This window comes from Dasypus novemcinctus, chromosome 16 (genome assembly GCF_030445035.2).
Source record: "Dasypus novemcinctus isolate mDasNov1 chromosome 16, mDasNov1.1.hap2, whole genome shotgun sequence".
In the NCBI taxonomy this organism is placed as follows: Eukaryota; Metazoa; Chordata; class Mammalia; order Cingulata; family Dasypodidae; genus Dasypus; species Dasypus novemcinctus.
This window is the reverse complement of record NC_080688.1, coordinates 25,343,217-25,370,579: the sequence shown is the minus strand read 5'-3', so window position 1 is coordinate 25,370,579 and position 27,363 is coordinate 25,343,217. Positions and strand designations below refer to the sequence as shown.

Here is a 27,363-nt window from a genome sequence, read left to right as displayed (position 1 = left end):
ACTAGGAATAGAAGGACACTTCCTCAACATGATAAAGGATATTTTAAAAATCCATGGCTGCAGCTGCTTGAGAACACAGCTATAACCATTACAGACAAAAAGCCCGCCAAGATCCTGGTCACCAGGCTCCATTTGAAAGTTCTGGACTCAAAAGAAGTCCCGGATAACTCCAAACAGAAAGGCCTCCCTGTAGGTCCCCTGAAAGCTGACAGGTGAAGGTAGAAAGGCTGCCAACTGGGACAGCAGGGAGCTGAGATCCCTCCTTAAGAGGGGGAAGTGGGAGGAGGAAGGGCCTTCAAAGACCCGCCCAAATCCGCTTCCCATCCCTTATATTTTTAACGTAACTTTCAGGTAATCTAAAACTTCTTTAAAAATAAAGAAAAAAAAAAAAGGATTCCTTGTACCTCACAGAGGCAAGAAGCTTTTATAATTAGGTGATGGTTGTTTTAAATTTTATATATGAAGTTGAGGGACAGGAGTTTGGGAGAAAATGTTAGTGTAAAAAGGTATCTGTATGTAATTTAAGAGAAACTTAAATTAGAATATAGAACTTGTCCCCTAACCCTCCATCTGGGTCACATCTGTTGCTATTTAAAAATAAATACAGGGAGCCAATATGGCTCAAGCAATTGAGCGCCTGCTTCCCAAGTGGGAGGTCCCAGCATCGGTTCCTGGTGCCTCCTAAAATGAAAAAACAAGTGAACAAATGAAAAAACCAAGTCAGGGGAGCTGATGTGGCTCAGTGGTTGCACGCCAGCTTCCCACATACGAGGTCCTGAGTTCAATCCCTCTCTCCAGTACCTCAAAAAATAAAAAATAAAAAAATGAATAAAATAGGGAAGCGGATTTGGTTCAATGGATAGAGCATCCGCCTACCACACGGGAGGTCCAGGGTTCAAACCCAGGGCCTCCTGACCCGTGTGATGAGCTGGCCTATGCACAGTGCTGATGTGCACAAGGAGTGCCCTGCCACACAGGGGTGTCCCCTGTATAGGGGAGTCCCACGCGCAAGGAGTGCACCCTGTAAGGAGAGCTGCCCAGCGCGGAAAAAGTGCAGCCTGCCCAGGAGCGGTGCTGCATACACAGAGAGCTGATGCAGCAAGATGACACAGCAAAAAGAGACACAGATTCCCGGTGCCACTGACAAGAATATAAGCAGACACAGAAGAACACACAGCGAATGGACACAGAAAGCAGACAACTTGGGGGAGGTGGGGGTGGGAGGCAGGGAAGGGGAGAGAAATAAAAATAAATAAATCTTTTTTTAAAAAAGAATAAAATAAGGTAAATACAAGTAGCACTTTGTATCTGGCTAGAAAATTCAAATAATATAGAAAGATGCAGAATGAAAAGGTCTTTCTCTACCTAGAAAAATCACTATTAATGTTCTTGTGGGTTTTTTTTTAAGGAAATGTTTTAAACTTTATTCTTTTAAATGCGGCATAATCATCATCATAATAATGAACATTTCTTCAACATTTGCTCTATGCCAGCACTGCTCTAAGTGCTTTAGACATATTTTATCTTCCTGAGAATCCTTTGAGATAAGTACAGTGAGAGATTGAAATCTGTCGGATGCCAGAGGCTGCACTCTTACTTGTGTGTGCTCCCCGCATAGTTAGCTTGTGGGAAAGCTGGGGTTTTTATCACTATTTACCCGTACATACCTTCCCCTCGTTTGGTGTTTTCTGACATGCTTTTCCCCCTCCATGTGTGTGCTCTGTGCCTCACAGTGCCACCACTGGCCTCTTGGGGTCTGCTCCATCGGCGCTCTCTTTATTTTGTCCCCCTTGAACTAAAGAAGACAGGGAGTAACTAAGAAGACTAAGGCATTTGTGTTTAAAGTTTCACAGTGGTTCCTGTGAATGGCTATCGCTGTCAGATTTTGATCTCTTAACCTGGAGCAGAAAGTGTCTATAATTTTTATAGCTTGGAGCACACGTGAAAAGAGGAACTCTTGATAGACTATTAGTCTTTCTGATTCGGGAGGCAAGACACAGGTGTTGCTCTTTGATTACTAGTAAGGAGTGAGTGCCTGCCCTGCCGTTCAGCCCTAGAAGAAAAAGCTGGGACCGGAGCTCTGTGACCTTCTGGCTTGTGTGCCCTCCGTTCAGTGACTTTTTCCTTTCTTCACACTGGGTCCTTGTGTCTCCCTGAATGGGACTCCCACCTGCATTGTAGCTGTGGCCGCTACCAGCAAACCAGCTTCCCTCGAATGGGTCAGAGGGTGTGGGGTCATTTATGTGATAAACTTACAGCTCATTGTCAGATGAGTGGATAATTCAGAGCTGCGTTTAAATGAGAACAGTTCTGTGCTGGAGATCTGTGTTTTGACTTTTGTTGAAGAAGGGAAAAGTGGAAGTGCAGCCCTGCAATACAGCTTTGTTGCTAGAGGTGTTTTTTTTTTTTTAGTATACTTTTTTATTTTTATTTTTTAAAGAAACTTAGATTACATAAATGTTACATAAAAAATACAAGGGATTCCCATACATGCTCTGCTCCCTAGCCCTCCCACATCTTCCCACATCAGCAACATCCTTTATCAGCGTGGCACATTTGCCACAACTCACGATCACATCCTGGAGCACAGCCACTAGGTGTGGACTAGTTTATGTTGTGGTCCACACTCTCTCCTGCACACTTTTGCAAGTTGTAACAAGATATATAATGGCCCCTATCCTTCACTGCAGTGTCATTCAGGACCATTCCCAAGTCCCGAAAATGCCCCCAAATTATACCCGTTTTTCTCTCTCCCTCCCCTCAGAACCTCCCGGGGCCACTGCCCCACATGAGGGATAAGAGGTCCTCCATTGTTGCTAGAGTTTCGAGGCAGTATGGACAACTAACTGGTTGGATTGCGAGTCAAGATCAAACTTCCTGGAAAATGCCAGCTCCGAAGACTTTCTCTGTGCCAGTGGAGTGGCAGAATGCAGCTGGCAACCAGGCTTCCTGGCTGAATCTTGAACTGCCCAACTGCTGCCCATACAGTGTGCCATTTAGGGCCCTGCATGGAGAGGAGTCCTGTCTTGCAAAATTCCCTGAGACCCTGGGAACGCACCCTTAAATACAGAGCCTGCTTTGGGGGAAGGGCCAGGCAGTTGCCTATAAAATAGAGGGTTGCCGTAGGCAGATTAACCAGAATGTCCTCATGTGCGTCAGATCTTTGGAAGACCTCTTCTGTGCCACTTTGGGTAAGACATCAGATTTACGGGTAGGAAACCAAAGTTTGAAATTAGTTGCTGAGGTCATATGTTCAGCTCCTGGGAGAGCTGAAGTTTGCGCTGAGTTCACAGACAAACTGCAGTAGCGTTTGTGTCCCCTGCAATTGTCCAAACCACTAAGTGAAGAAACATACTTCCTTTGGTTCATCTGACTAAATTATTATCTTACACTTCGGGCCCGGTTGCCTCACTGTGACTCCAGGCTGCTTGTCTGCTTGAGAAACTTTTTAGCAGGGGGAGGATGTGGCATGTCCGGTGCTCTCCAGAATCAAAGCATGAACACACAAAAGGGTCCAAACTCAAACCAGAAGGATGATTTCACTTCTGGAATGAGTCCTTGTCTTCCCTAACACATTTATTTTTCTTTTCTTCTCTCTCTTTTTGTATTGGTCTGTTTTATTTCTGAAAGCTGGAAACCTGAAAGAGAACATTGAAAAGGTAGGGTATGCACATAGGGATGGCGTAGCTTTCGTAAGTTAAATTATGAGTGTGCATGTAGCGGTACCTTATGCCCTGATGTTAGCCCCATGTGTGGAACAGATATGCTTGAGGCACAGAAGCTTAAAATATGGCCAAGTGAGCTCTCCTGGCATTTCTGGGAGAGGTGACCTACTTTGACGTTGGCAAAGCTTGCTCCCTGGCCCTTGTGAGTTTTCCAGCCTCTGCATGCGACCTTTCTCTCGGTAGGAGAATTCATTGTTTGGATGTCTTGCTCAACAACCACACTGTGCGATTACGTTCATTTTTTTGGACATAATAGGTAATACTTATAGCAGAAACCAACTCAAGTTAGTGTATAGAACAAAGTGATGTACGTAATGGTGTGATGGGATGGGATTGGCAGTGTTGTAGCACAGCTGGGGGCTCGTCTATAAAACCCTCATGAGACCTTCTGGAAGGTGAGTTTCAGATGGGGCAGCCTGCTGTCTGGGTGCTCCAGGCATTTGGAGGTTACATCATTCCCCGAAGTTGGTTTAAAAAGGAAGGTGGAGGGGAGTCACATGGACAGCAAAGCAGGGAACGCAGCTGGGCCTATGGAAGAAAAGGAATGCACTTCAGCCAGTGGATGTGGGTGCTTGGTGGCCTGGCTTAACTTCTCTCTCCACATCTGCTTCCCTTTTATCCTGCCTCATGCCTCCAGGCTCATGCTTTCTGGTTCTAGCTTTAGGGAAAGTTATCTCCGCATGTTCCCTGTGTGTGGAGGGGACAGCCCCAGAGTGGTCTTCAAAGTGAGGTGCATTGTTGTACAAGAAAATGTATTAGTCCGCCAAAGGGGTGCTGATGTAAAATACTAGAAATCTGTTGGTTTTCATAAAGGGTATTTATTTGGGGTAGAAGCTTATAATTACCACACCATAAAATATGAGTTACAGCCGTCACCAAAGTCCCTGCCATGTGTTGGAGCAAGATGGCTACCAGCGTCTGTGAGGGTTCAGGCTTCCTGGGTTCCTCTCTTCCTGGAACTTGTTTCTCTCCAGGCTCAGCTGCTCTGCTCTCTCCATAAGGACAGCTGTAGAGTTTCAGGTGAACAGTTCTCTCTCTCTTCCCCGGGCTTCATTCTCTCCCGGCTCTGCTGCTCTGCTTTCTCCCGTTTGCTTATTTCCCGGGCTTCAGCCATCTCAAAACTCCAACCTCCCTTCTCTAGTGTGGTTTCTTTGTGAGTCCCTGCCCACCAAGGGGGAGGGGACTCAACATCCGACTGATGTGGCCCAGTCAAAGTCCTGATCATAATTTAATCAATTAAAGGTGATACCTCTGGCAGACCAGTTTACAAACATAATCTAATAACTATTTTTTGAATTCATAAACAATGCCAAACTGCTACATATATTCAGTTTACAATCTTTTGTCCCCCAAAGAACACTGCCTTTGTTTATTATAAGCCTATCAGTGATGCCAGGGAGGTTATTTTTCTTTAAAGAAGCTTTAGATTACATAAATATTACATTAAAAATATAGGGGATTCCCATATACCCCTCCATATACCCACACTCTTTCCTCCATTAACAACATCTTTCATTAGTGTGGTACATTTGTGACAATTGATGAACACATATTGAAGAATTGCTCCTAACTATGGTCTATAATTTACATTATGGTTTACACTATGACCCACACAATTTTATAGGTTTTGACAAAATGTATAATGGCCTGTATCCATCATTGCAATCTCATGCAGAACAATTTCAATGTCCCCAAAATGCCCCATGTTATACCTATTCTTCCTTCTTTCTCTCCTCAGAACCCCTAGTGACTATCGTCTTTATATATATCTATATACATGTTCTTCCATTACTAGAATAATAATAAGTCTACTTTAGTCCATAGTTGCATTCCCCCCCTTACGTTTGTTCATTCCTCCATCTCAAGGATTTTGGGATGGTGATGTCCACTCTGCTTCCAATTGAGAGGGGACTTAGATCTCATGGGGCAGATGGATGGAACTGTCTTGCTTGTGGTTGTAGATACATTCTGTTTATTGGAATTGGCATTGTCCATCATCATCCTTTTGTTAGTGGTCCTGGGTGAGTGTGATGAATTGGAGGGTAGGTGTTGGCTGCAATTCTGCTGAGCTTCAGGGCTGAACTGGCATATGACTAGACCACAGATTTAAGTCTCTGAGACACATATTTAATGGATATAGTGCTAATTATAGGTTCAAATAAAAGGGGCATAAGAACCATGTGTAGGAAAATTATAAACAAGTTGAACTTTATTACACTGGGGAGTTAGGTTATCAAATATTCCAAGGTAAGGCCCACTGACAGGGTACTGATTTCCTGGGGTTGTCTATAGTGTCTAGATGGCTCTAGAGTCCTCAGGAGCACCCCTGCTAGGGGCACTGTTTACTGTGGCTGTCAGTGAAGAACCTCCTGAGACAGGCATAAGTATAACCTTTGGAATGACCTCCTGACTCACTTTGAAATCTCTTAGCCATAAAAACTCATTTGCAATTAATATTCCTCCCTTTTGGTCAAGATCTTTTTCCAAATGCATTGCTAACTGGTGCTTGGTAGTAATCCCTTGGTGCCAGGGAGGCTTGTCCCTGGGAGTCATGTTCCATGCTGGGGGGAAGGCAGTGAATTTATATGCTGAGTTTGGCTCAGAGAGAGGCCACACTGAGCAACAAGGAGGCTTTCAGGAGGTAACTCTTAGGCAGTATGTAGTACTAGGCTAAGTTTTGTTTTTCTTTATTTTATTGAAGTTTATCATTCATACATGAACATACATAAACCATAAGTATATAGTAAAACTTGTGAACTTAAAAAACAACCATGCTTAACATCACACGGGGTCCCTTACATCATCCCACTACCACTATCTTGCATTATTGTGAAACATTTGTTACAAATTTTGAAAGAATGTCATCAAAACATTAGTACTAACTATAGTCCATATCTTACATTTGGTGTATTTTTCCCCAAACCCACCTTATTATTTTTTAAGTATATTTTCATTACAGAAGGTATTTTATTATAAGCACTTGTGTAAAATTCCCATACAACACCCCTTCATCAACACACCACACCATGGTGGAACATTTGTTACAAAAGATAAGATAATATCATCAGACTATTACCACCAACCATGGTCGATAGATTATATTTGGCACAGTTTTTCCATTCCCCACCCCCATTGTCAACATAATACATCTTTGGCATTGATGTAAGAATATTACAGTATTGCTGTTAACCACAGTCCATAGTTCACACCAAACTAGGCTAAGTTTTAATTTCACAAGAACAAGGTTCATAAGTACAAGCATTAATAATAAGAACCTGGCATTTGGTCCGTTCTCCTTCTCTAGGCACTGCCCATGTACTCTAGAGATTCTTGCCACTCTATTAGAGAATGTAGCAGGACACTTCAGGATGGGAATTCTGTATTCTGTCAGGTATTGTGTGGGTCTCCACCCACCAAGACCAACCCATGACTACACGAACACATTTATATTCCACACAGGCATGCTCCAGGTGCACCCATCTCCACACATTCCCTCACCACCACCACCTCGCACCAGTGATCCTTTCCTGTCACAGCTGCAGCCTTCTGCAATCCAAAACCTCCAGGGAGGCTGTTTTTTTTTTTTCGCTCCCCTTGTTCTTTTTATGCTTGCTGTCTGCTCTCTTTGTTTGTTCGCTATGTGTTCTTTCCCTATCTGCTTGTCTTTTTCTTCTCATCTTTCTCCTTAGGGACTGCCAGTGTGGGAGAGAGGCACTCAACTGCTTGAGCCACCTCATCCCCCTGTTCTGCTGCATCTCTCACTGTCTCTCCTGTGCGTCTCCTTTTGTTGTGGCATCTTGCTGTGCCAGCTCTCTGTGGCGTGGGCAGGCTCGTCTTCACCAGGAGACCCTGGGAATCGAACCCAGGGTCTCCCATATGGTAGATAGGAGCCTAATCGCTTGAGCCACATCCACTTCCCTCGGGAGCCTATTTGATGGACACAAGTGTGATATCTGGAGGTCAGGATGATAATTGCATCTTAAATCAGTTTCATCACCCTGTACTTTGTTGGCACGCTCTTGAGAACATTGTAATTGACATAATATCATTCTTTTAAGTTAAATTTCTATTTCTGTTCATGTTTTATAGGTTCCTTTATCTTAGTATAGTACTACACTATACAATTTATAACTAAATACACACCAACTAGAGGAGACCCACAAGTATATTTTTACAGTTGGAGATGTGTACTCAAAGCAGTTTGACAACCATGGCTTTATGGAATATTTACACTGCATATAGGAAATTTATCCAGAATATCTCTGGGAATAGTCAGTGATTCACATAAAGTCATTTCTTTTTTTTTTTTTCAATTAATTTATTCCCCCCACCCCATTGTCTGCTCTCTGTGTCCATTCGCTGTGTCTTCTTCTATGTCCGCTTGTATTCTCATCAGGTGGCACTGGGGATCTGTGTCTATTTTTGTCGTATCATCTTGCTGCATCAGCTCTCCATGTGTGTAGTACCACTCCTGGGCAGGCTGCGGTTTTGTGCAGGTGGCTCTCCTTTGCACAGGGGTCACTCCTCATGTGGGGGGCACCCTTACGTGGGGGCATCCCTGCATGGGCCAGCACTCCTTGTGTGCAGCAGCACTACACTGTGCATGGGCCAGCTCACCACATGAGCCAGGAGGCCCTGGGTATGGAACCCTTGGACCTCCTATATGGTAGGCAGATGCTCTGTCTGTTGAGCCACATCCACTTCCCAAATTCATCTCTTGATTAATATCAACTATACATGTTCTGTCCTGGCCCTAAAATGAACTTCTTACTTAAGGACATTTATATCCATAGATCTTAAGGTTTCATGGTGTTGGTACATGAAGTTCAGACATTTTCTGATATCTCCATGTCATTGTGAGAAGGATGGTGGCCCTTGCTGTGGAATTAACAAGTCTATACTTGTTGGCAAGCAATTATTTTTCTTAATATAAAAATTAATCGAAGTTGCTCACTTAAAAGAAGAAACAATCAGTCTCTCACTTCTTTTTAAGGTTCTTAGCTCTGGATTTTTTCCTCCCCAGCTTTTGCAGGCCTCTCTACATACAACGTGTTGACATGCCATAAGGTTTTGTTGGCTTCTTTAGGAGCCAGGATGTGGAGTGAAGATTGTCTTGGTGATGGAGAAAGAAAGGTAGTAAGAGTCAGGGACCTGGGAATTGGCCCCATTCCATATTGAAGCAGCAGGGCAAGTATGAACTGTGCTGAGCGTCAAGCTCTTCACCTGCAAAATGGGAATGATACCTCACAGAATCTCTGTGATCAAGTGCAATAATGAATGTGGACCTGCTCTGTAAGTCATCAAGCCATTTAGATGTAAGGTGAAGGTCAAAAGCCATTCTTTTGCTTCTCACAATATTTTGATGAAGGGCATGTTCTAGTCCATATGCATTAGGAATCTTTTAAGAGTTAGAGAGGGATCATGAGATGTCAAGTAAATCACCGCTGGCATGGGGAGGTGATTGTCCCTGCTCATGGCACGGGGCCTCCTGTCACTCTGTGTCATGAAGATGAATGGAAAACAAAACCTTACGCCTCTGCACTATTGAAGACTTCATGTCTAGAACCATGTCTTTATTCGTGTTTGTACATCTCAAAGGAGCTTACAGGATAAAATACATCCCATGGAATTTCACGTGGCTACTGCAGTGCCCATATGGTTTTGGCATTTAGCGCACATTTAGCAAATGGAAGAATAATTGCATCATTGTACCTGTTTGTGTGTCCAGGACTTATCACAGGATGGGGCGCCCAGGTGGTGGTTGAGAAGAGGCAGCAGGTATAGGGTGGAGCTCAAGAGTATGGGCTTCTGAATCGCAAACCGGGTTCCCCAAACCTGTTCCTCAGCTGTGGGGGGTAAATACAGTACAACTCGCCTAGAATTCGATTCAGGATTAAGTGAGATGATGCAAGTTAACAGCGCAGAGTAAAGCTTAACAATGTTAACTGTCATCCTAGTCATTAATAGCATAAATGGTATTATTAGTAGTAGCTCCTTGATAATCGCAATCCAGAACATTTTGCCTTGATGTCGCTGACGGCCTTCTCTTTAATTTCCCCTTTTTCACCATTTTTGTTGTTGTTGCAATTTCAAACCAACTGGCCACATACATTTACTTTTTAGACCAGGCTCACTTCAGTGCCCATGATCCTAACTTCTGTCAGCAGGAACTTAATACTCTCTACAAGATTTCTGAATTAGAAACCTTTCATGCTTGGGGAATCTGAGTTGTTTTCTTTTTCAAACAGAGTCGCGCCTTAGGATTAATGACATGACATTACCTTTACAATCCAATAACAGTTCAATCCCCAGCTCCCAGCCTCCCCCACCCCCACTTTGGACTAACTAGAGACCCTCGTGTACCTCCGGCAGGCTTGGATGATGGGTGGTAGAAGTAGCGACTTTGGCTGATGTTTGCTCAGAGGCTGCAATGTGGGATGGATTCTCCTGGTAGCTGAGATTCATCCTGCTTTACCTTTCCTGGTAAAATGTCTTCAACTAAGCATAATAGTTTTAGCATTTAGCTCCAAGAGCATAGATTCAAAGTGAGGGCGGTAGAAATGTCCCCTGAGTGGGAAATTCATCGGTGACTTTCATTTGCATTTTGGCAAGTGCCTTAAATACTTGCAGAAATGTGAGGGTGATTGGAAGAACCTTAAACCACAAGAAAGTCAGGCTGACCTGGTAGCTCTGGGGGATGGTGAGAGAAGAGGAGTGGGAGTTCCTCAAGCTCTATAGCTCAACCAACCTCTGACACACTCACGCCCTTTCTTGCAAGTTCTTTTCCTGATGTTTTGAAATTCAGAAATTGCTAGCATGATGATCGAGTCTGGCTCTTGATATAATTAACCATCATAAGTATAGGTGGAGTCCTAATATGCCATTGGTCCAAAGCCATTATTACTAAACTGGCCCAGTGATGAAATAAGAAGGGTTGCTAAGTTGTGATCACACTCTAATATCCATGGCATACAAATAATGGAATGAAAGCATACTGATTTGCTTGCTCTTATTCTATACAGTGCACAAGTGTGCACACATCTCATTTAATTAAATCACATTTGCTATCATCTAGTGTCTTGGTTAAGGAACGACAGCAGTGAACCACGTATATCGGACAGGATCTTGACTTGGTGGTCCGCGAAGCCTCGAGCGTTAACACACATTTGTAAGCGGCTTGAAGATACTAACTTTTCTAATTTATTACAGTTGGAGGTTTTGAATTGTTTCTTTGGGCTGTCTTGCAGAACTGAACATAGGGTGTAGGCCAAGTTCTAATTATAGAGCTTTGGAACGATGGACAAGGAGTCTGGTTCTTCAAATCAGACCACTGGCATCAGTGGAGAATCTTGGCACACTGGGAAGAGCTCAGTGAAAATTCAGTGGATAAATGAATAGCTCCTAAGTGCTCTGTTTCCAGGGTTTCCCTCCGGTCCTCCTACTGCTGTGTGAGTGAGTGGTTCCCACTGCCCTCAGGACTATGTCCAAGCTCCCCAACAAAATGACCTCCAGAGCCCTTGTCGATGGGACCAGACTGTGGACTCTGATATCTGTGTCGACTGATTGAGCAGATCTGAATCAATCAGCTGACCTCCTGTTCTGCACTGGCAGAACCTCACTTCCACCGGCATTCTAGCCCTCTTGTCCTGTTGCATTCTTGTCCAGTTTATTTCTCCTTGGTGGGTGCATCAGTTAGGACTCGTTCAGGAGAGCAGAGCTACTCTGTTATGGGAAAAGGGATTTACTGTAGCTGTTGCACTTTATACAGAATGCAAGGACTTGGAAGATCAGGGAAGAGTCACTAACCAGGAAAGTAGTGGTGTGAGTGGGCAAGTTGGAACGTCCGAGAGAAGGCAGAGAAGCCAAACTTACCCTGCTGCCCAAGTGGGCTTGCCAAGGGGACTGTGTGCAGCTCTTAAGGGGGGGGGGGGGGGGCGTACACTGGCTCTGCATAGCTCCTACCTTGGCCCTCCGTATCTGGTGGTGGGCCAGGGCTGCTACCGGGAAGAATAGCAGAGAAGAGAGAGGGCAGTAGCATCCGCTAGGAGCCTCTGCTCTGCCCGTGGCTACACTGAGCCCTAAAGGCATTCTGAGAATGGGGATGCTGTTTGGCTCCTGCTTCCTAAATCTCCTGCAGTTATCTCTTTCCGCCAACGCAAAGCCGAAGCACTACCCAGAAGGGGATCTTGGGAAATGTAGTCCCCAGCTTTGGCTATGTTGCCAGCGCAGGACCGGCGCCTGTTTGCACTGCAGGCGCGCATCATCATCCCGCAGCGAGATGCGCAGAGGTCGCGGGCGGGCGGCAGGGACGTTGAGTCTCTGGGGTGGGGTTGAGGGCCAGAGGCATCGTCTAAGGCCAGTTCATTCCATTCAGAGTGGGGTCCGGAAGAGATGGCGGAGAGGAAGGGTCAGTAAAAGGACTTGGTCTATGCGTCCCTTGGTCCCTTCCATCCTCCGTCGTGGGGAGACGCTGGGTCTTAGCCTTCCAGGAGCAAAGCCACAGATCTCCCTCCACATGGAACTGCTGGCACAGGCTCTTCTCACCTGAAAAAGATTATATACCCACCAAGGTTTTCATAGGATTTTGGGAGCTACAGGATGCCTTGAAGTTTATGGTTTGCTTCTCACCCTAATTTAGAGTTGAGGTGATCAGCACGAATGGGGGGATGGGTTTGCCCACTGGGGGACCGAGGAGAGATGAGAGGGGTTCAGCCCCCCGCGCCCCAGACCAGGAGCCCTTTTCAGTACATGGCCGTGTCTCGCTCAAACGGAAAGTCTATTTTTGTGATAGAAACAATGGCAGTAACACCAAATTCTTATAATTTGACTCCCTGGGTGCTTTGGCCGCAGTGTATTGGCGATCGGAATTGTGTCAGCTTCAGGAGCCCCTTGGCCCTTTGGGGGACATGTGGGACGGGGAGCACCGGACCAAGCTGGTCCAGGGGGAAGCAGGCAGGTGAATTGCGGGGCGTGGTCTCACCTCGCCTTTCCTCCAGGCCTTGCGCATACACGTTTTCTCCAAAGTGCTGTGGGATGGGTTGCATGAGCTTTTCTCTGGAACAATCTTATGAGACTGGTTCACAGGGTTATCTAAAGCTGAGCGGTACTGACGTGCCCCAGAACCCCGAGCAGGACCGGTCTGCTGGGTGGGGGGCAGTCAGCCCTGCATTTGTCCTGCTGGTCCCCAGAGTGTCTTGCCGTAGATCGCAAGTCCCATACCCAAAGGTGGGAGGTAGGAGGACCGAAAGTAGCCCCCTGCCTACCCCAGGGGGTAGTGATCCCCACTGAGCCTCAGTGAGTGGAATGGTATCAAAGGAAGGAGGAGTTTCATGATGAGATGAAAAGGTGCTTCTTAAAATGACACAGCCCTTCACAGGGAGCTGAGCTAATGGTTACTCAAATCAACTCTGAAATGTCTAGAGTAAGATCTTAACAGCAAATTCCAAGGTCTCCAATTCTCAGCGCTCTGATCTTGGAGGCTGTGATGTCTTCCCTAGAGATTTACTTCTGAGATGGGAATGATCCTTTACATGGTAGTTCTGTATCCAGGCTCACCGCGTTTGCTTGCTTTAGGATTATCCTCGGTGTGTAAATTCGTCTGAAATGGCTTGGACCAGGTAAAGCAGTGTAAGAGCGCTCCTTTCTCACAACCCATAGCGTGGACTCCTGTAGGAATATTGAAGTGGCTACAATCAGAGCAGAGTCTCTAAGTCTTAGAAGACTTTGCCCTGCTTGTCCCTCCCAGGCCAACCTGTCCTCTGTCCAGACGCAGCCCCGTCTGGGCTTGTCACATCTTGCCAGTTACATGGCAAGAGCATTAAATTAACACTGGGGGAAGGGGGCTTCAAAAACACCAGACCCCTAATTTTTTCTTCTTAAACTTTCATTTTGAAATAACTTCAAACTTAGGACAGTTTCAAAAATAATACAAAACCCATACAGAGAACTTCAACATATAGCCAGGTACCCAGTTCTACTGATTTTAACATTTTCCCACATTTGCTATGTCTGTCTGTCTATTGATCTATCTATCTGTAAATCTTATCTATCTCCATCCGTCCATCCATCCTTCACTATCTATCTTTTGAGCATTTGAGAGTAGATTGTATACATCATGCTTCTTAAATACTTAATACTTCCATGTATGTTTCTAGAGAACAAGGATATTCACTTATGAAACCACAGTTACCAAGTTTAAGAACTTTAATGTTGATACAGAGCTCACAGTCTGTATTCCAGTTTTCTCATGTTCCCGATGATGTCCTTTTGGGTCTTTTCTCCTCTATTATTAGGTCCCATTTGGAATGATGTATTTAATTATCATTGCCTCTTTCATTCTTTTTTTTTTTTTTTTAATTTTTGGGAACATATGTACAACATGAACTTTCCCATCTCAACCACTCTCCAGCATACCATTTGGTGGGATTAATCATATTCACAATATTGCAGTACCCTCATCACCTTCCACCACCAGAACTTTTTCATCACCTCAAACAGAAACCATATACCTGTTATGTAGTGACTCCCCATTTCCCTGTCCCCTCCCCCTGGTAACTTGTATTCTATTTTCTGTCTCTTTGAATTTGCCTATTTTAGCGATTCCATTATAACAAAGAATCATACACTATCTGTCCCTTTGTATCTGACCTTTTTCATTCTTTCACTTGATAGGACATCTTCAAAGTTCATCCATGTAGTGGCATGACACTAATTTTGTAGTTGGGGCTAAAAACTAATTTGGAAGTACTATTTCCTTAAGATCTGCCACCTACCAGGCACTCTTAGGAATTTCTTACTAACTTGGGGGGAAAAATCCAGTTATTCCCTGCTGTCTGGCAGAAGCAGGTGGCACTCACACCAACCCTACCCTTCCAGAACATTCACCCAGTTGGGTCCAACCTAAATCTACCGCTTCACCGCCCCCAGGCATCCCAGCCCCTTCCCAGCACCTTACCTTTGGTTTTGCTCTTACTCTCCCTGATGTGTCCTTGTCCCCTTTGCTACCTGGCAGGTGCCAGCTCAGCCCTTAAGACGTAGCTCCAATGCTGCTGTCGGGAAGGCTTCCACGACCGCTCTGCCCCTCCTAGGTGGAGGAGTTGGCTCTTTCTCTTTCCTCACAGCACTGCTTTGTAAGGATGCCAAGACTGATGTGTATGCCGATGACCTGTTTTCACCTGGGGGCCAGTTTAATTGTCCTTGTAGGGTGATGCCTGATAGGTGCCCCATGGACGCTTGTTGACTATGGCAAGGAGAGGAATGCTCTTTCTGGAGGTGGAAAGGTGTAGAGAGCCTCATGGTTCAGATGCCAGGCCTAGACAGCCTGTCTGTGTTTGAATCTTAGTGACCTGCCCTAAACCTTAATTTCCTATTCTGCAAAATGGGGATAATTCATTAGGGTTGCTGCATAGATTAAATAACAAGTTGCTACAGAGTCAGTGCTTAATAAATGTTGTCCATTAGATCTGTATCAGCTATGTTACAACTATGTAACAAGTCACCCCAAAAGGTAGAGGCTTAAAACAACATGTAGTTATTGTCTTATGGTTTCTGTGGGTCAGGAATGCAGGCATGGCTTAGAGGGTCCTCTGGTTTAGGGTCTCTTAGAAGGTTGCACCCAGGGTGCTGGCTGGGGTGCCATCATCTCAAGGTTGAACAGGGGCAGGGTCCGCTCCCAGGCACACACAGTGCTTGATGGCTGGGGGCTTCTCTCGCTTCCTTGCCTGTGCCCTCTCGACACACAGAGCCGACAACAATGGGGCCACAGAGGGCGCACTGGAAAGAGGGCCATTGTTGCCTTTGATCGCCTAACCAGGAGTGGTCTCTCATTCCTTTTGTCCTATTTTGTTTGTTAGACGAGAGTCCTTAGGGCCAGGTCACACACAAGTGGCATAGATGCCAGGAGATGGGACCAAGGGGGACCATTTTAGAAGCTGCCTACCCTGATTACAATCATTATTTATCCCTTTTTGCTAGCTCTGCAAACTAAGGAACTGAACAGTAAGGATTTCGTAAAAAATTACAGAGTATAATGAAAATCCAGGGTTCAGAGCATGGTGCCTTCATAAGCCCGGCGTTTATGGGATCAGTGGAGCTTTCCTCCAGAAAGTGGTGAGCCTGTGTCTTTGGCACTGAGAGACCTGTCTTGCCCAACCAAGAGCCCACACTTGTGCTGCTTGTGAAGGAAGCAGGGCAACAAGTGAACATGAGGTTCCTCGGACAGGAAGTGTGTTTTAAGTGAAACACTGTGTTAACCTTTTTTAAAAACATTTAAGGTCACACCGTCTAAGACTCATCAGACAAACTGATATTTCTGCTTAGCTACACAGTTTATGCTTGGGGACAAACTGCTCTCTGAGCATGCCAAGCTGCGGTGCGGGCCACTGTAAGAAAGGGAAGTGAGGGTGTGAGGAAACCTCTTGTTCTTCCCCATTTAAAGATTGCCTTCCTTCAACTTATATGGAATGTAAGAGAGAAGGAGAGATGGTGACAGCGAGGTCCTCTCTGTGTTGAGAGTTGGCACTTAGATTTTCTCAGTCTCCACATGTGGGTGTCCGTGGCTTTCTTAGAATTCAGTAGCCGGACGTGCCATTGCCACCACCAGCCCGCCGTTCAGGCCAGAGGACAGACCGACTGGAAGACTGCTCAACTTGGGAATTCCTTCAGATCTGCTGATTCTGGAAAAACAAGAGGCCAATATATTTAACAGTATTTCTTAATATCATAAATATTTATATGTATTTTTACTTGAAAGGGTTTCTTTGTGGTGGATGATGTCTCAGAACTAAGACCATCTGTTCTTTTTACACATTCATCTATGGATCCAGAGAAGATCTGAGATGGAGTCCCAGCTTTGACACACATGTTCTTGGATAAATCTCTTTAACTTTCTAGGCTCTAATGCCCTTATCTAAAATGATGGTGTGAATACTTACCCAGTGGGATTTTTGTGAGCATCAACTCAGATTATACACCTGAAAATACTTTAAGCAGTGGTAGGCATTGGGGAAGATGTCAGGGAGGGGGCAGTGTATTAGCCAACCAAAGGGGTGCTGATGCAAAGTACCAGAAATCCATTGGCTTTTATAAAGGATATTTATTTGGGCGCAGAAGCTTACAGTTACCAGGCCACAAAGCCTAAGTTACTTTATTTTTTTTTAAGATTTATTTATTTATTTATCTCCCCTTCCCCCACGCTCACCCCCCCCTCCCCCTGACCCCGGTTGTCTGTTCTCTGTGTCTATTTTCTGCGTCTTCTTTGTCCGCTTCTGTTGTCGTCAGCAGCACAGGAATCTGTGTTTCTTTTTGTTGCATCATCTTGTTGTGTCAGCTCTCCCTGTGTGCGGCACCATTCCTGGGCAGGCTGCACTTTCTTTCGCGCTGGGCGGCTCTCCTTACGGGGCGCACTCCTTGCGTGTGGGGCTCCCTTATGTAGGGACACCCCTGCGTGGCAAGGCACTCCTTGTGCACATCAGCACTGCACATGGTCCCACTCCACACAGGTCAAGGAGGCCCGGGGTTTGAACCACGGACCTCCCATGTGGTAGATGGACGCCCTAACCACTGGGCCAAGTCTGCTGCCCTAAATTGCTTTCCTCATCAAAGTCTGTTGCCACGTTTTGGAGCAAGATGGCTGCCGACATCTGCCAAGAGTTCAGGCTTCTTGGGTTCCTCTCTTCCTGGGGCTGGTTTCTCTCTGGGCTCAGCTCCTCTGCTCCTCTGCTCCTCTGCATGCTTACATCCTGGGCTCCAGCTTAAAACTGAAAACTTTCTTCTCTGCAGTGCAGTTTTTCTGTGTGTCCAGGAGAAGTTGGAAATCCAAGGAGGTATACCCTAATTTGGAGTCACTCTTACCACTGAGGGGACTGTCATTTCTCAAAGTGGGAAGCTAAGAAGGTGAGCACAGCTTTAATTAGACTCACAGAGTTAAGGGTAAAAATTGGAGTTTGGAAACTGCTTTGTGTTAAGAAGCTAAAGATCTACACCCTAGGAGGAAGGGTGAATCTGAAATAGACTATCCCTTATGGGACCTCGGCTTATGAAGTGAAGGGCATGGTGCTCCTAGCTAGTTGCCTTCCAGAATAAAATTTAACCCTTTCTTAAGGAAGAAAACATCATTCAAAGAGGCTCTTAATTATGCCTTAATTTTCATATACAATGTTTGGCACCCAGTCAGAAATGTCCAGGGTTATGAAGAGAGAAGGCAACGTGACCAAAACCAAGAAAAACAACAGACCATAGAAGCAGACCCACAGACAGTCCCAGGTAGTGGAATTATCAGACTTGGACTTTAAAATATTTGTGTTATATCTGCTCAAGGAAATAAGAGTTAAAAATTTGGCAAGGAATTGAAAACTGAAAACAATGAATCAAATGAAAATTTTGCAACCAAAAAAAATGATTTTAGGAAAACAAGTGGGTTTATCATTATATTAGATACCTCTGAAGAGAAAGCTGGAAACCAGATTTAGAAGAAAATCTCAAATGTGACACTCAGAAAGACAAAAAAAAAGGAAAATAAGAAAAAGACTATGAGATATATATGATAAGGTTAAAAATGTTTGACACAGGCATAACTGTAGTCCCAGAAGAATAGACAAGGGATAATGGAGCAGAAGCAAACTTGAAGAGATAAGAGCTAATACTTTTCCATATGAAGTGCTTAGCTTGGTCCCCAGCACTTTTTACATTGCTCAACAAATCTCAGCTGTTATCACTGTCAATATCATTATTGTACCCACCCCTGCTCCTAAGAAATATTTATACTGTTGGCAATAGCAGTGGAGCCTAAATGCACTATAGTATTTGTTCATTGAAGATCTCCTCGCAATCCAGTTACATTCTGCTTATACTAAAGGCATAAGGACTCTGATTTGCACTGAATAAAATCCTCACTTGAAACCAAGAAATTTCCTTTGGAAACAATGTTGTAAATGGATATTGGGTTCCACCTGTAGAGCGCTATAGTTCAGGGCCAAACTTGGGAAACAATTGTTATTTTTATAGCATTGTTTCAATGGAAAAAAATACAATTTTGAGTGTTGTAGCAGTTTGATATTGTTTATGAATTCCAAGAATAGATATTGGATTATGTTTGTAAACTGGTCTGTTCCTCTGGGCATATTAGATTATATTGGATTCAGCAGTTTCATTGTTACTTGATTAAATAATGATTAAGGCTTTGGTTGGGCCACATCAGTAGGATGTTGGTGAGTGGGAACTCACAGAGAAATGGCATTACAGAGAAAGGAGGTTGAAGTTTTAATGCTGGAGCCCTGGGAAGTGAATACACAGAGAAGCAGATAAGTGAGGAAAGACAGAATGCACCATTACACACGGCAGAGACCCCAGGAAGAGAGACTAGCTGTTCACCTGATAGTTTACAGCTGGCTTTGTTGAGCGAGCAGAGCAGCTGAGCCCAGAGAGAAATAAGCCCGGGAGAGAGGAAACTTATCCCAGCCCACGGTCGATACTGGAAGGAGCTGGGACCATGAAGCCTTAAGAGGGCAATGAAGTCTGAACCTTTGCAGATGTCTGCGGCCATCTTGCTCCAATATGTGACAACAAGCTTCGGAGTGGGAAGTAACTTACATTTGGTAACTGTAAGCTCCTACCCCAAATAAAGACCCTTTATAAAAGCCAACAGATCCCTGGTATTTTGCATCAGCACCCCTTTGGTTGACTAATACAAATGTCAAATGATTAGCCAACAAAGGCACTTTGGGGACCCAGCCCTCAGCAACCCAGATGGCATGTTGAGGGTTGCCTGTACCTTTATTTCAGTCACTGTCACTCTAACCCTCTCTGCCTCTGATTCCTCGGTTAAGATCTGTACGTGTGCTTACTGCAGGAACCAGGGCTTACTCTTTTTATACCCATCCTCAGCATATCGGTGAGCACGTCGGCACTGAACCAATGAATGAGCGCAGGCATGCATGCGTTCTGGAAAGACAAGTTTTGGCCAGTGGACAGAGCACTGCATACACAGAAAACAAAGCCCGAGCCTTCCTTCTGCCTTTCCTAGTGATGGGTGGGCCACAGCTGAACATCTTCAAGGGGTCCTGTTTACAGTGGGTTCACACCCACAAGGATTAAGAGCATATGTTGGTCGGGGTCCAGAATTCAACCCACCACAACCTCCATCTCCCCCAGGGCCGTCCCCAGGATCGCAGGATTATGTTCCGCGTGCTTGATGTGTATCTTCACTCTAGGTGGTAACATTCCTGCAGTGTTCTTGGCCTCCCTCCCTTCTGAGGTCAAAAGCACCCAAACCATCCGTGGCTCTGCCTGTCTCCTCTCCTTATTTTGTTTTTTCTCTACCCACAATTCTGTCCAGGACCTGTAACCTCTTCCCACATTTCTTAAGTTAGCTCCTTCTCTGTACTTAAGACTCTTGAGACTTTTTAGATATATGTAAGGCTTAAAGTTTGAACATTGCAACACAAAAATGGATGAGTAAATGAAACAGAAAAAGAGAGGCCTAACTCCAGGCCTGGGTTACCTCCGATTCCTAGGCTGGAGGGAGATGCAGGACCCCTCATCTTCCCAATGGCATGTGAGGTGCAGGGTCCTGGCTACAGTATGGAATATGGACACATTGTTTTCTTGCTCTTTAATATTCTGATGGGAATGAAGTTAAAAATTTAATTTATAGTTAATGGATTTTGGTCCTTTCTACATTTTTATAAATAATACAATGATGGACTGCTTTGTGTTGACTTTTCTATTTTTTTAACTACGTTCTTAGGATTGTAGTTATTAAATCTGTGGGTCTTGTTAGGGTTTGTAATTAGTTTTTTAAAAAAAGCTTTTATTTTGAAATGAACTCAGAGTTACAGGAAAATTATAAAAATAATACGGATACCAGATACCCCATTCAGATACCCAGATTTACCAACTATTAGAACTTTTAAATTTTTATTTTGAAGGTACCAAGGATTGAACCCAGGACCTTGTACATGGGAAGCAGGTACTCAACCACTTGAGCTACACCTGCTCCCCTCAACTATTAGTGATTTACTACATTTGGTGTGCCATTTGATCTAATTATATCTCCTTTCATCTATATTTATTTAACCGTCTATATCTATCTGAGCAGTCACCTTCTAAAGATTTGAGAATAGGTTGCAGAAATCTCCTCTAATACTTAACATTGTCATGTATATTTCCTTAAAATAGGAATACTCGCTTATGTAAGCACCTTAAGCACAGCTATCAAGTTTAAGAAATCTAACATATATATATGTAATCATGTTTTCATACGAGGCATGTTGATTTATCATGTTCTCAACCATGCAAATTCCTTATCCATTTCTGAACAATCCTTACCCTCCATAAAGATTTTAAAAATGCCTGCAAACCAATGCTTAGTCACTTTGGGGTGGAGAAGTAGCTTGGGGTGTATTGAATGACTTAAAGCGTGGAAGGACAGAGCAGTTATTTTTTTCTCTGGAGCTTGCCGTGATCTATGAGTAGTGCTTCTCTGCAGAGCTGAGTTGAAAAGGATTTGGGGACCTTTGTCGTGTTCAATAAAATAAATAAGATGATGCATCCTGAATTGATTAGCAGTGTCTTACCAGGAGAGCGGGGTTAGGGAGTGTTAATGTATTTACCTAGGATTTACTGTTTTTTATCTAGAGGGGGAATTGAGTCTTATTTTCTCCAGATGGGTGGTGTCTAGAGTTTTACTTGCAGCAGCCTAAAGCTTCTGGTTTATGATTTCATAATTACAGATTTAGATATGATTAATAAATGTGACAGTTCCTCGGAGTAAGCGGCTCTCAGAATTGTATTATTAGCACAAAATCATGACGTATATGGGCAGACGCTCAAACGGGGGAGCCATTTCTGAATAAGTGGATGGAACTAATTGCTCGGCCGCAGCACTTCTATCGATCATACCAACGAGAGTGAGGCATCCCCGTCCCACGGGAGATGTGGACTGAGCTTCGTTCCCGGTTGGCGCAGCCAGAGCCGGCTGCACTCGAGTGCCCCTCCGCCGTGGAGCAGGCGCTCCCTGTCCTCGCCGGCTGGGCCACAGCGGTCGAGCGCCTGGGAGTACAGGATGCCGCTGCGTCCCGCGAGCGGAGCACTGGGAACCTAGAGAGCAGTACAGCAGCCCTGGCGAGTTCTAGCAAGCTGACTTGGCAAACTAAAGGAGCTGAACGGCTGGGGAGAGGTAGATTTAAATGCTGGGAGCCTTAAGAGGGCTCGAGCCGGACGCAGAAAACGAGTTCCGGGGCCCCGGCCTGGAGGAAGTCGCGCAGCTTCCTGTTTTGTGAAACCCGGCGATTGGACAAGATGGGTTTTGATGTTCCGCGAGTCTTACGAAATGGGAAACTCAGTACACAGGAGTTTCCAATAGCGTGAGTCTGCGAAAACTACCCTGACCTTCAAAGCACGGCGGGACGCCGCGATCGTCTGGCTTCTTTCTTTTCTGTTTTTAGCACTCATGTCTTCCTCTGGGAGGCTTTATTGTCTCTTCCCGCTTGCACCGTTCGTCATGACTCACCTGGCATTTTCCTGGGTTGTTTAAGGGCAACACAGCCCAAATAAGATTCTGTCTGAGAAAAGGAGATCACAAAGCTGAGTGATTCGTGCCAGCGGAGCCGGGTCTGCCGGCTGCAGGCGCCCCCGGAGCCCCAGCTCTGCAAATCTGGGGCAGGCCTTCCCCCTTGTGGCCGGCAGGGCAACGACAGCCGTCCTGCCGCAGGAGGCCTGGGGCAGGCCTTGCCAGAAATTCAGAGATTTCTGGAGGGGTCCAGAGAAGTGTGGCAGTACCTCCACTTTGTTTTGATAGAAATGGAATTACTTTCGTTGGAGAAGAATTACTTTCATGCAAAATGCTCTCATTCAAAAGCACTTAAAAAAATACATTCCCTTGCAGTCAGTTTGGTGCAGTCCTTTGTAAGAGCATTTCCTTTCCTAAGCCAAACTAAAAGTCTCGCTATCCTCTTGCCCTGTTTTTTTCTTTCCTACCAAATGTATAACAGGGGAAAATGTCGAGGGTTAAATTGTAAGAATATAAACAAAGCATTTGAAGAATTAATTAAGTCTAAATTCCAGCAGGCATTGCTGCTTTTTTCAGAAAGCCTGGCCTTTTAGCGTGAGTCATCTCTAGAACAATGAGGAGAGTCGAATCATTTAAAGGTGGCCTTTTAATATTTCCTCTTCAAGGGCGTTTTCAGGCTGGGTCTTGCAGGGTGGGATGGGCTGTGGTGGGGATTTGGGGTCCATTGTTTTGAGCAGAGCCCTTGGGTAGAGCAGAGAGATCTCCAACTAGTACTCCGCGGAGCACAGTCCCAACTGGTAAAGGCACAGTCTGGTAAAAAACAACAACAACAAAACCCCTGTACCCCAAGGGCCACGTGGGAACTGAGAGAACAGCACCGTAGAGCAGGTGGTAATGCGCTGGATCATGAGAAGGGGTGGCTTTCTGAGCTGGGGCCCAGGTGGACCTGGGTGTGAACTGAGAGGATGCTGTGTGTGTGAGTGTGTGGGTAGCCCCAGGGGACCAGCCCTCCATGGGGGGCCCGGGGGGTAGCCCCAGGGGACCAGCCCTCCATGGGGGGCCGGGGGGGTAGCCCCAGGGGACCAGTCCTCCATAGGGGGGGCAGGGGGTAGCCCCAGGGATCAGTCCTCCATGGGGGGGCTGGGGGGGGTAGCCCCAGGGGACCAGCCCTCCATGGGGGGGGCAGGGGGGCGCCCCAGGGGACCAGCCCTCCATGGGGGGGGCCTGGGGAGTAGCCCCAGGGGACCAGCCCTCCATGGGGGGGGGCAGGGGGGTAGTCCCAGGGGACCAGCCCTCCATGGGGGGGTCGGGGAGGGGGTAGCCCCAGGGGATCAGCCCTCCATGGGGGGGTGGGGGGGTAGCACCAGGGGACCAGCCCTCCATGGGGGGGCGGGAGGGGGGTAGCCCCAGGGGACCAGTCCTCCGTGGGGCAGCCTGGGGGGCGGTGACCCCAGGGGACCAGCCCTCCATGGGGGAGTCTGGGGGGGTAGCCCCAGGGGACCAGCCCTCCGTAGGGGGGAGGGGGCTGGGGGGGTTAGCCCCAGGGGACCAACCCTCTTTGGGGGGACTGGGGGGGGTGGGGGGTGGCCCCAGGGGACCAGCCCTCCGTGGGGGGGTCTAGGAGGGTAACCCCAGGAGACCAGCCCTCCGTGGGGGGTAGGGCGCTGGGGGTAGCCCCAGGGGACCAGCCTTCTGTGGGGGGGAGGCAGCTGGGGCATAGCCCCAGGGAACCAGCCCGCCGTGGGGGGGGTCTAGGAGGGTAACTCCAGGGGACCAGCCCTCCGTGGGGGGTAGGGCGCTGAGGGGTAGCCCAGGGGACCAGCCTTCTATGGGGGGGAGGCGGCTGGGGGGTGGCCCCAGGGGACCAGCCCTCCTTGGGGTGGTGCTGGGGGAGTAGCCCCAGGGAACCAGCCCTCCGTGGGGTGGTGCTGGGGGGGTAGCTCCAGGGACCAGCCCTCCGTGGGGTGGCGGGGGGGGGGGGTGGTGGCCACAGGGGACCAGCCCTCCCGCCTGTACTGGTGCTGGGGCAGTGGGGGCCATCCTGGTGCCTGTCAGCTGTACCTAGTGTAGCAGGTGGAAGCGGAGGCTTGTTGGATGAATGAAGAATGAATGAGGGGAAGGGCCCTGAGAAAGAAATTCCTAAACTGGGATCAAGAAGAGAGACCCGGAGAGGGACAGAGACAGGTTCTCGGGAGAGGGCCCAGGCACGACTATTTTGCCTGGTGAGAGTGGCTCCCACGGGTGCTAGAACAGAGGGCGGGCTGTGGCATTTCTCCTGGGAAAATAAACGTGCGTCCGCCTCTCTATGGGGCACAGAGCGTGCACCCCATGAACTGGGTGGTGTAAAAACAGAAATGAGTATGGGCAGTGTCGGGGAGAGCCGCTGCGGGCCCCCGCCCCCAGCCCGCCGCCTGGGCAGTCTGTAGAAAGCAGGGTGGCGCCGAGGGCACTTTCCTTATCTTCAAGGGCATGGTAGGGTATCAGGTTCCTCGGGTTTAAATTTCTCCTGCATTGCAGGGACTGAGGATGGCAAGGGCCCGCCGAGCCACAGAGGATTTCTACAGCAGCCGCAGGGAAAAAGCATGGAGCTGTGGTTTGGGGCGCTGTGCAGGATCGTTAGCTGGAAGCCACACTGAAGGAAGGGACAGCTCAGAAGTAGCAGTGGCATCGACCTGGAATCCTAGGAGCTGATGTCTGAATTCTGTCGTTACCCATTTGAACTCCGGGCATCGATTTGCACACTGCGGATAAACGGCTTTTTGCAGAGTGTTGTATTCTGGCTCTAGAGCCAGAATGAAGGCCTCTTTCTCAGGGAGTTTGAAATTTCCTGAATCGGATGAGTCCCCTTTGTCCTGACGTGCTGTTTGTCCCCCAAACATGGGGAGGGGATGGAGTCAAAATAATTGCCGGTTGGTTTTTCAAATCTCATTTCATAGTTCCGTGTCTGAGGACAAACATGTCTCTTTGAGTGGCATTTTCTCCTTAATCTTTTCAGCTTGTTCCTTTAGCATAAGAGAACTGCACCACTATGTTTCCCTTCTTGGGTCACATAATTTGGTCTCGTTTCCTTTTCCCTTTTAGCTGTTTCCATGATGCTTTCGAATGAGAACATGTGTTGACAACGGCTTCTACCTTTGCCTTGCCGCCCTCTCTCACCTTGCCGCGGCGCGCTCCCAGAAGCAGCTCTTAGCAACTGGGGCCAGTTATTTTCTTCAAATTTGTTCCACTTTGCAAGCAATTTCCCGACTTTGTCGTTTAACTCTTGCTTTGAAATTTAAATTCCTACCACCACATTATTTTTAATTTCTAAGAGGCCGACCTTATTCTCTGAATGATCTTTTAAAACCGCATTCTGCTCTCTGGTGCTTCTTAGCTGAGTATTTATTTTTAAAAGGGAGAGATTAAAGTGCAGATCGAAAGTGCTGTTTGCCACGGGGTCGACTGGTGCACACTGACCTTTACGTGCGGGACCTACAGTCAGGATATGTCCATCTTTTTTTCTCTTACCCAGAGATATTTGGGGTAAGATATTTGATATTTGGGGGGATTCTGTGGCACAAAGGGACTTGCTTCTCCTAGGTGGCCCTCACTGAGGCTTCCCTTTTTTCTTTCAACAGATCCCACTCACCCAACAGCTTTTCATCCTCCTGGTTTTTGTTGGGATTGCTTATCTAGAGTTCCCTTTGAACTTTTATTCCTTAAGCCATTTAATGATGGTTTTAGAAGGGAGTGGATATATATACATGTCTTCAATTTTCAATGCATACCTGCATGTATGTCCTAATCAGCTTTTTTTTTTTTTTTTTTAAGATTTATTTTACTTACTTATTTCTCCCCACTCCCTCATTTGCGGTTGCTGTCTGTTTGTTGGTGTGCCTGTCTTCCATTTAGGAGGCATTGGGGACCAAACTTGGGACATCCCAGGAAGAAGGGAGGCACCTAATCACTTGAGCCACCTCCACTCCCTGCTTTATGTCTCTCATTATGTTTTTTCTCCTTGTGTCCCTTGTTGCATCAACTTGCTGCACCAGCCCATTGCATCAGCTCGCTGTCTTGCTTGTCTTCTTTAGAAGGCGCTGGGAACCAAACCTGGGACCTCCCATGTGTTAGTAAGAGTTCAGCTGCTTGAGTCACATCTGCTTCCCCCTAATCAGTTTTAAAGAATTATTCAACAGTGAATATTCTGATGAGACCTTTATATAATTAAGCAAAACTAGAAGTTGTTAGGCAGCCATCAGATTCTAAAGAGAAAAATGTTAGAAATGTAGAAATTAAAATTCAGAAGTCTTGTAGGGTGATACCTAAAAAAATATGTATTTTTACTGAAATACATCAGTATTTCAACTGATGTATTTCAGCTTCAGAATTCCTGAAGTTTTAAGCAAAATCATTTCTATTTCCATCAAAACAATACAGTATGTTTCCATACTTCTTCTTGAGACCTGTCCAAAAAGCTCCAAATTTCTGGAAATACATGTATTGTGAGCGTGCTAGTTCTAAGTTAATTAATGTGTGTATGGGATGCATGGTCCTAAAACCCATTTTTACATACCTTCTTTTTTTCTATGAAAGCCATAGAAAATTTTTGTTACAGAAAATACTGGTAAGAAAATCCCACCACCACCACCTAATCCCATCAACCAGAAATAACTACTTTTATCGTCCAGTCATATGTTTCTATCAGGCTAGACTTTGGCCCCTTGAACTTCACGGTTGTGCCCTCTTTTCTTTCTAGGATACCGGGGTTGGGAAATCCAGCATCGTGTGCCGGTTCGTCCAGGATCACTTTGACCACAACATCAGCCCTACTATTGGGTAAGCTCCCGCATGTTATTTCCTTCACATTTTGTTCTTGCAGGGAAATCAGGGCTGTCATGTGGTCTGTGCCTGAGCCTTCAGGCAGGCGTATGGCTTCCATCCTGGCCAATGAGAATCAATCCCAACTGCAAAGACAGACTCACGGACTTCCAAGCAATATGTCTCAGCTCATTGTCCCTGTCTATATATATATATATTTCCCCCCCCTCCCCCCAAGCTAATGTTTCCCATGCTGCAGCATAAGGCTGTTTCCTTTTATCTGCAAGGGCATTATTCTGCACATCATCCCTGCTTTATTTCCAGTTGGATGTT

General features: G+C 46.1%; 1 protein-coding gene across 1 annotated transcript in view; it reads left to right on the top strand.

The window, feature by feature from the left end:
- The window catches only part of RAB31 (RAB31, member RAS oncogene family), a 138,149-nt gene that overhangs the window by 36,157 nt on the left and 74,629 nt on the right, over window positions 1-27,363 (top strand). Inside the window, exon 2 of the mRNA XM_004460496.3 lies at window positions 26,969-27,048. Coding sequence (XP_004460553.1) covers window positions 26,969-27,048 — 80 coding nt within the window. The remainder of the gene's footprint in view (window positions 1-26,968; window positions 27,049-27,363) is intronic.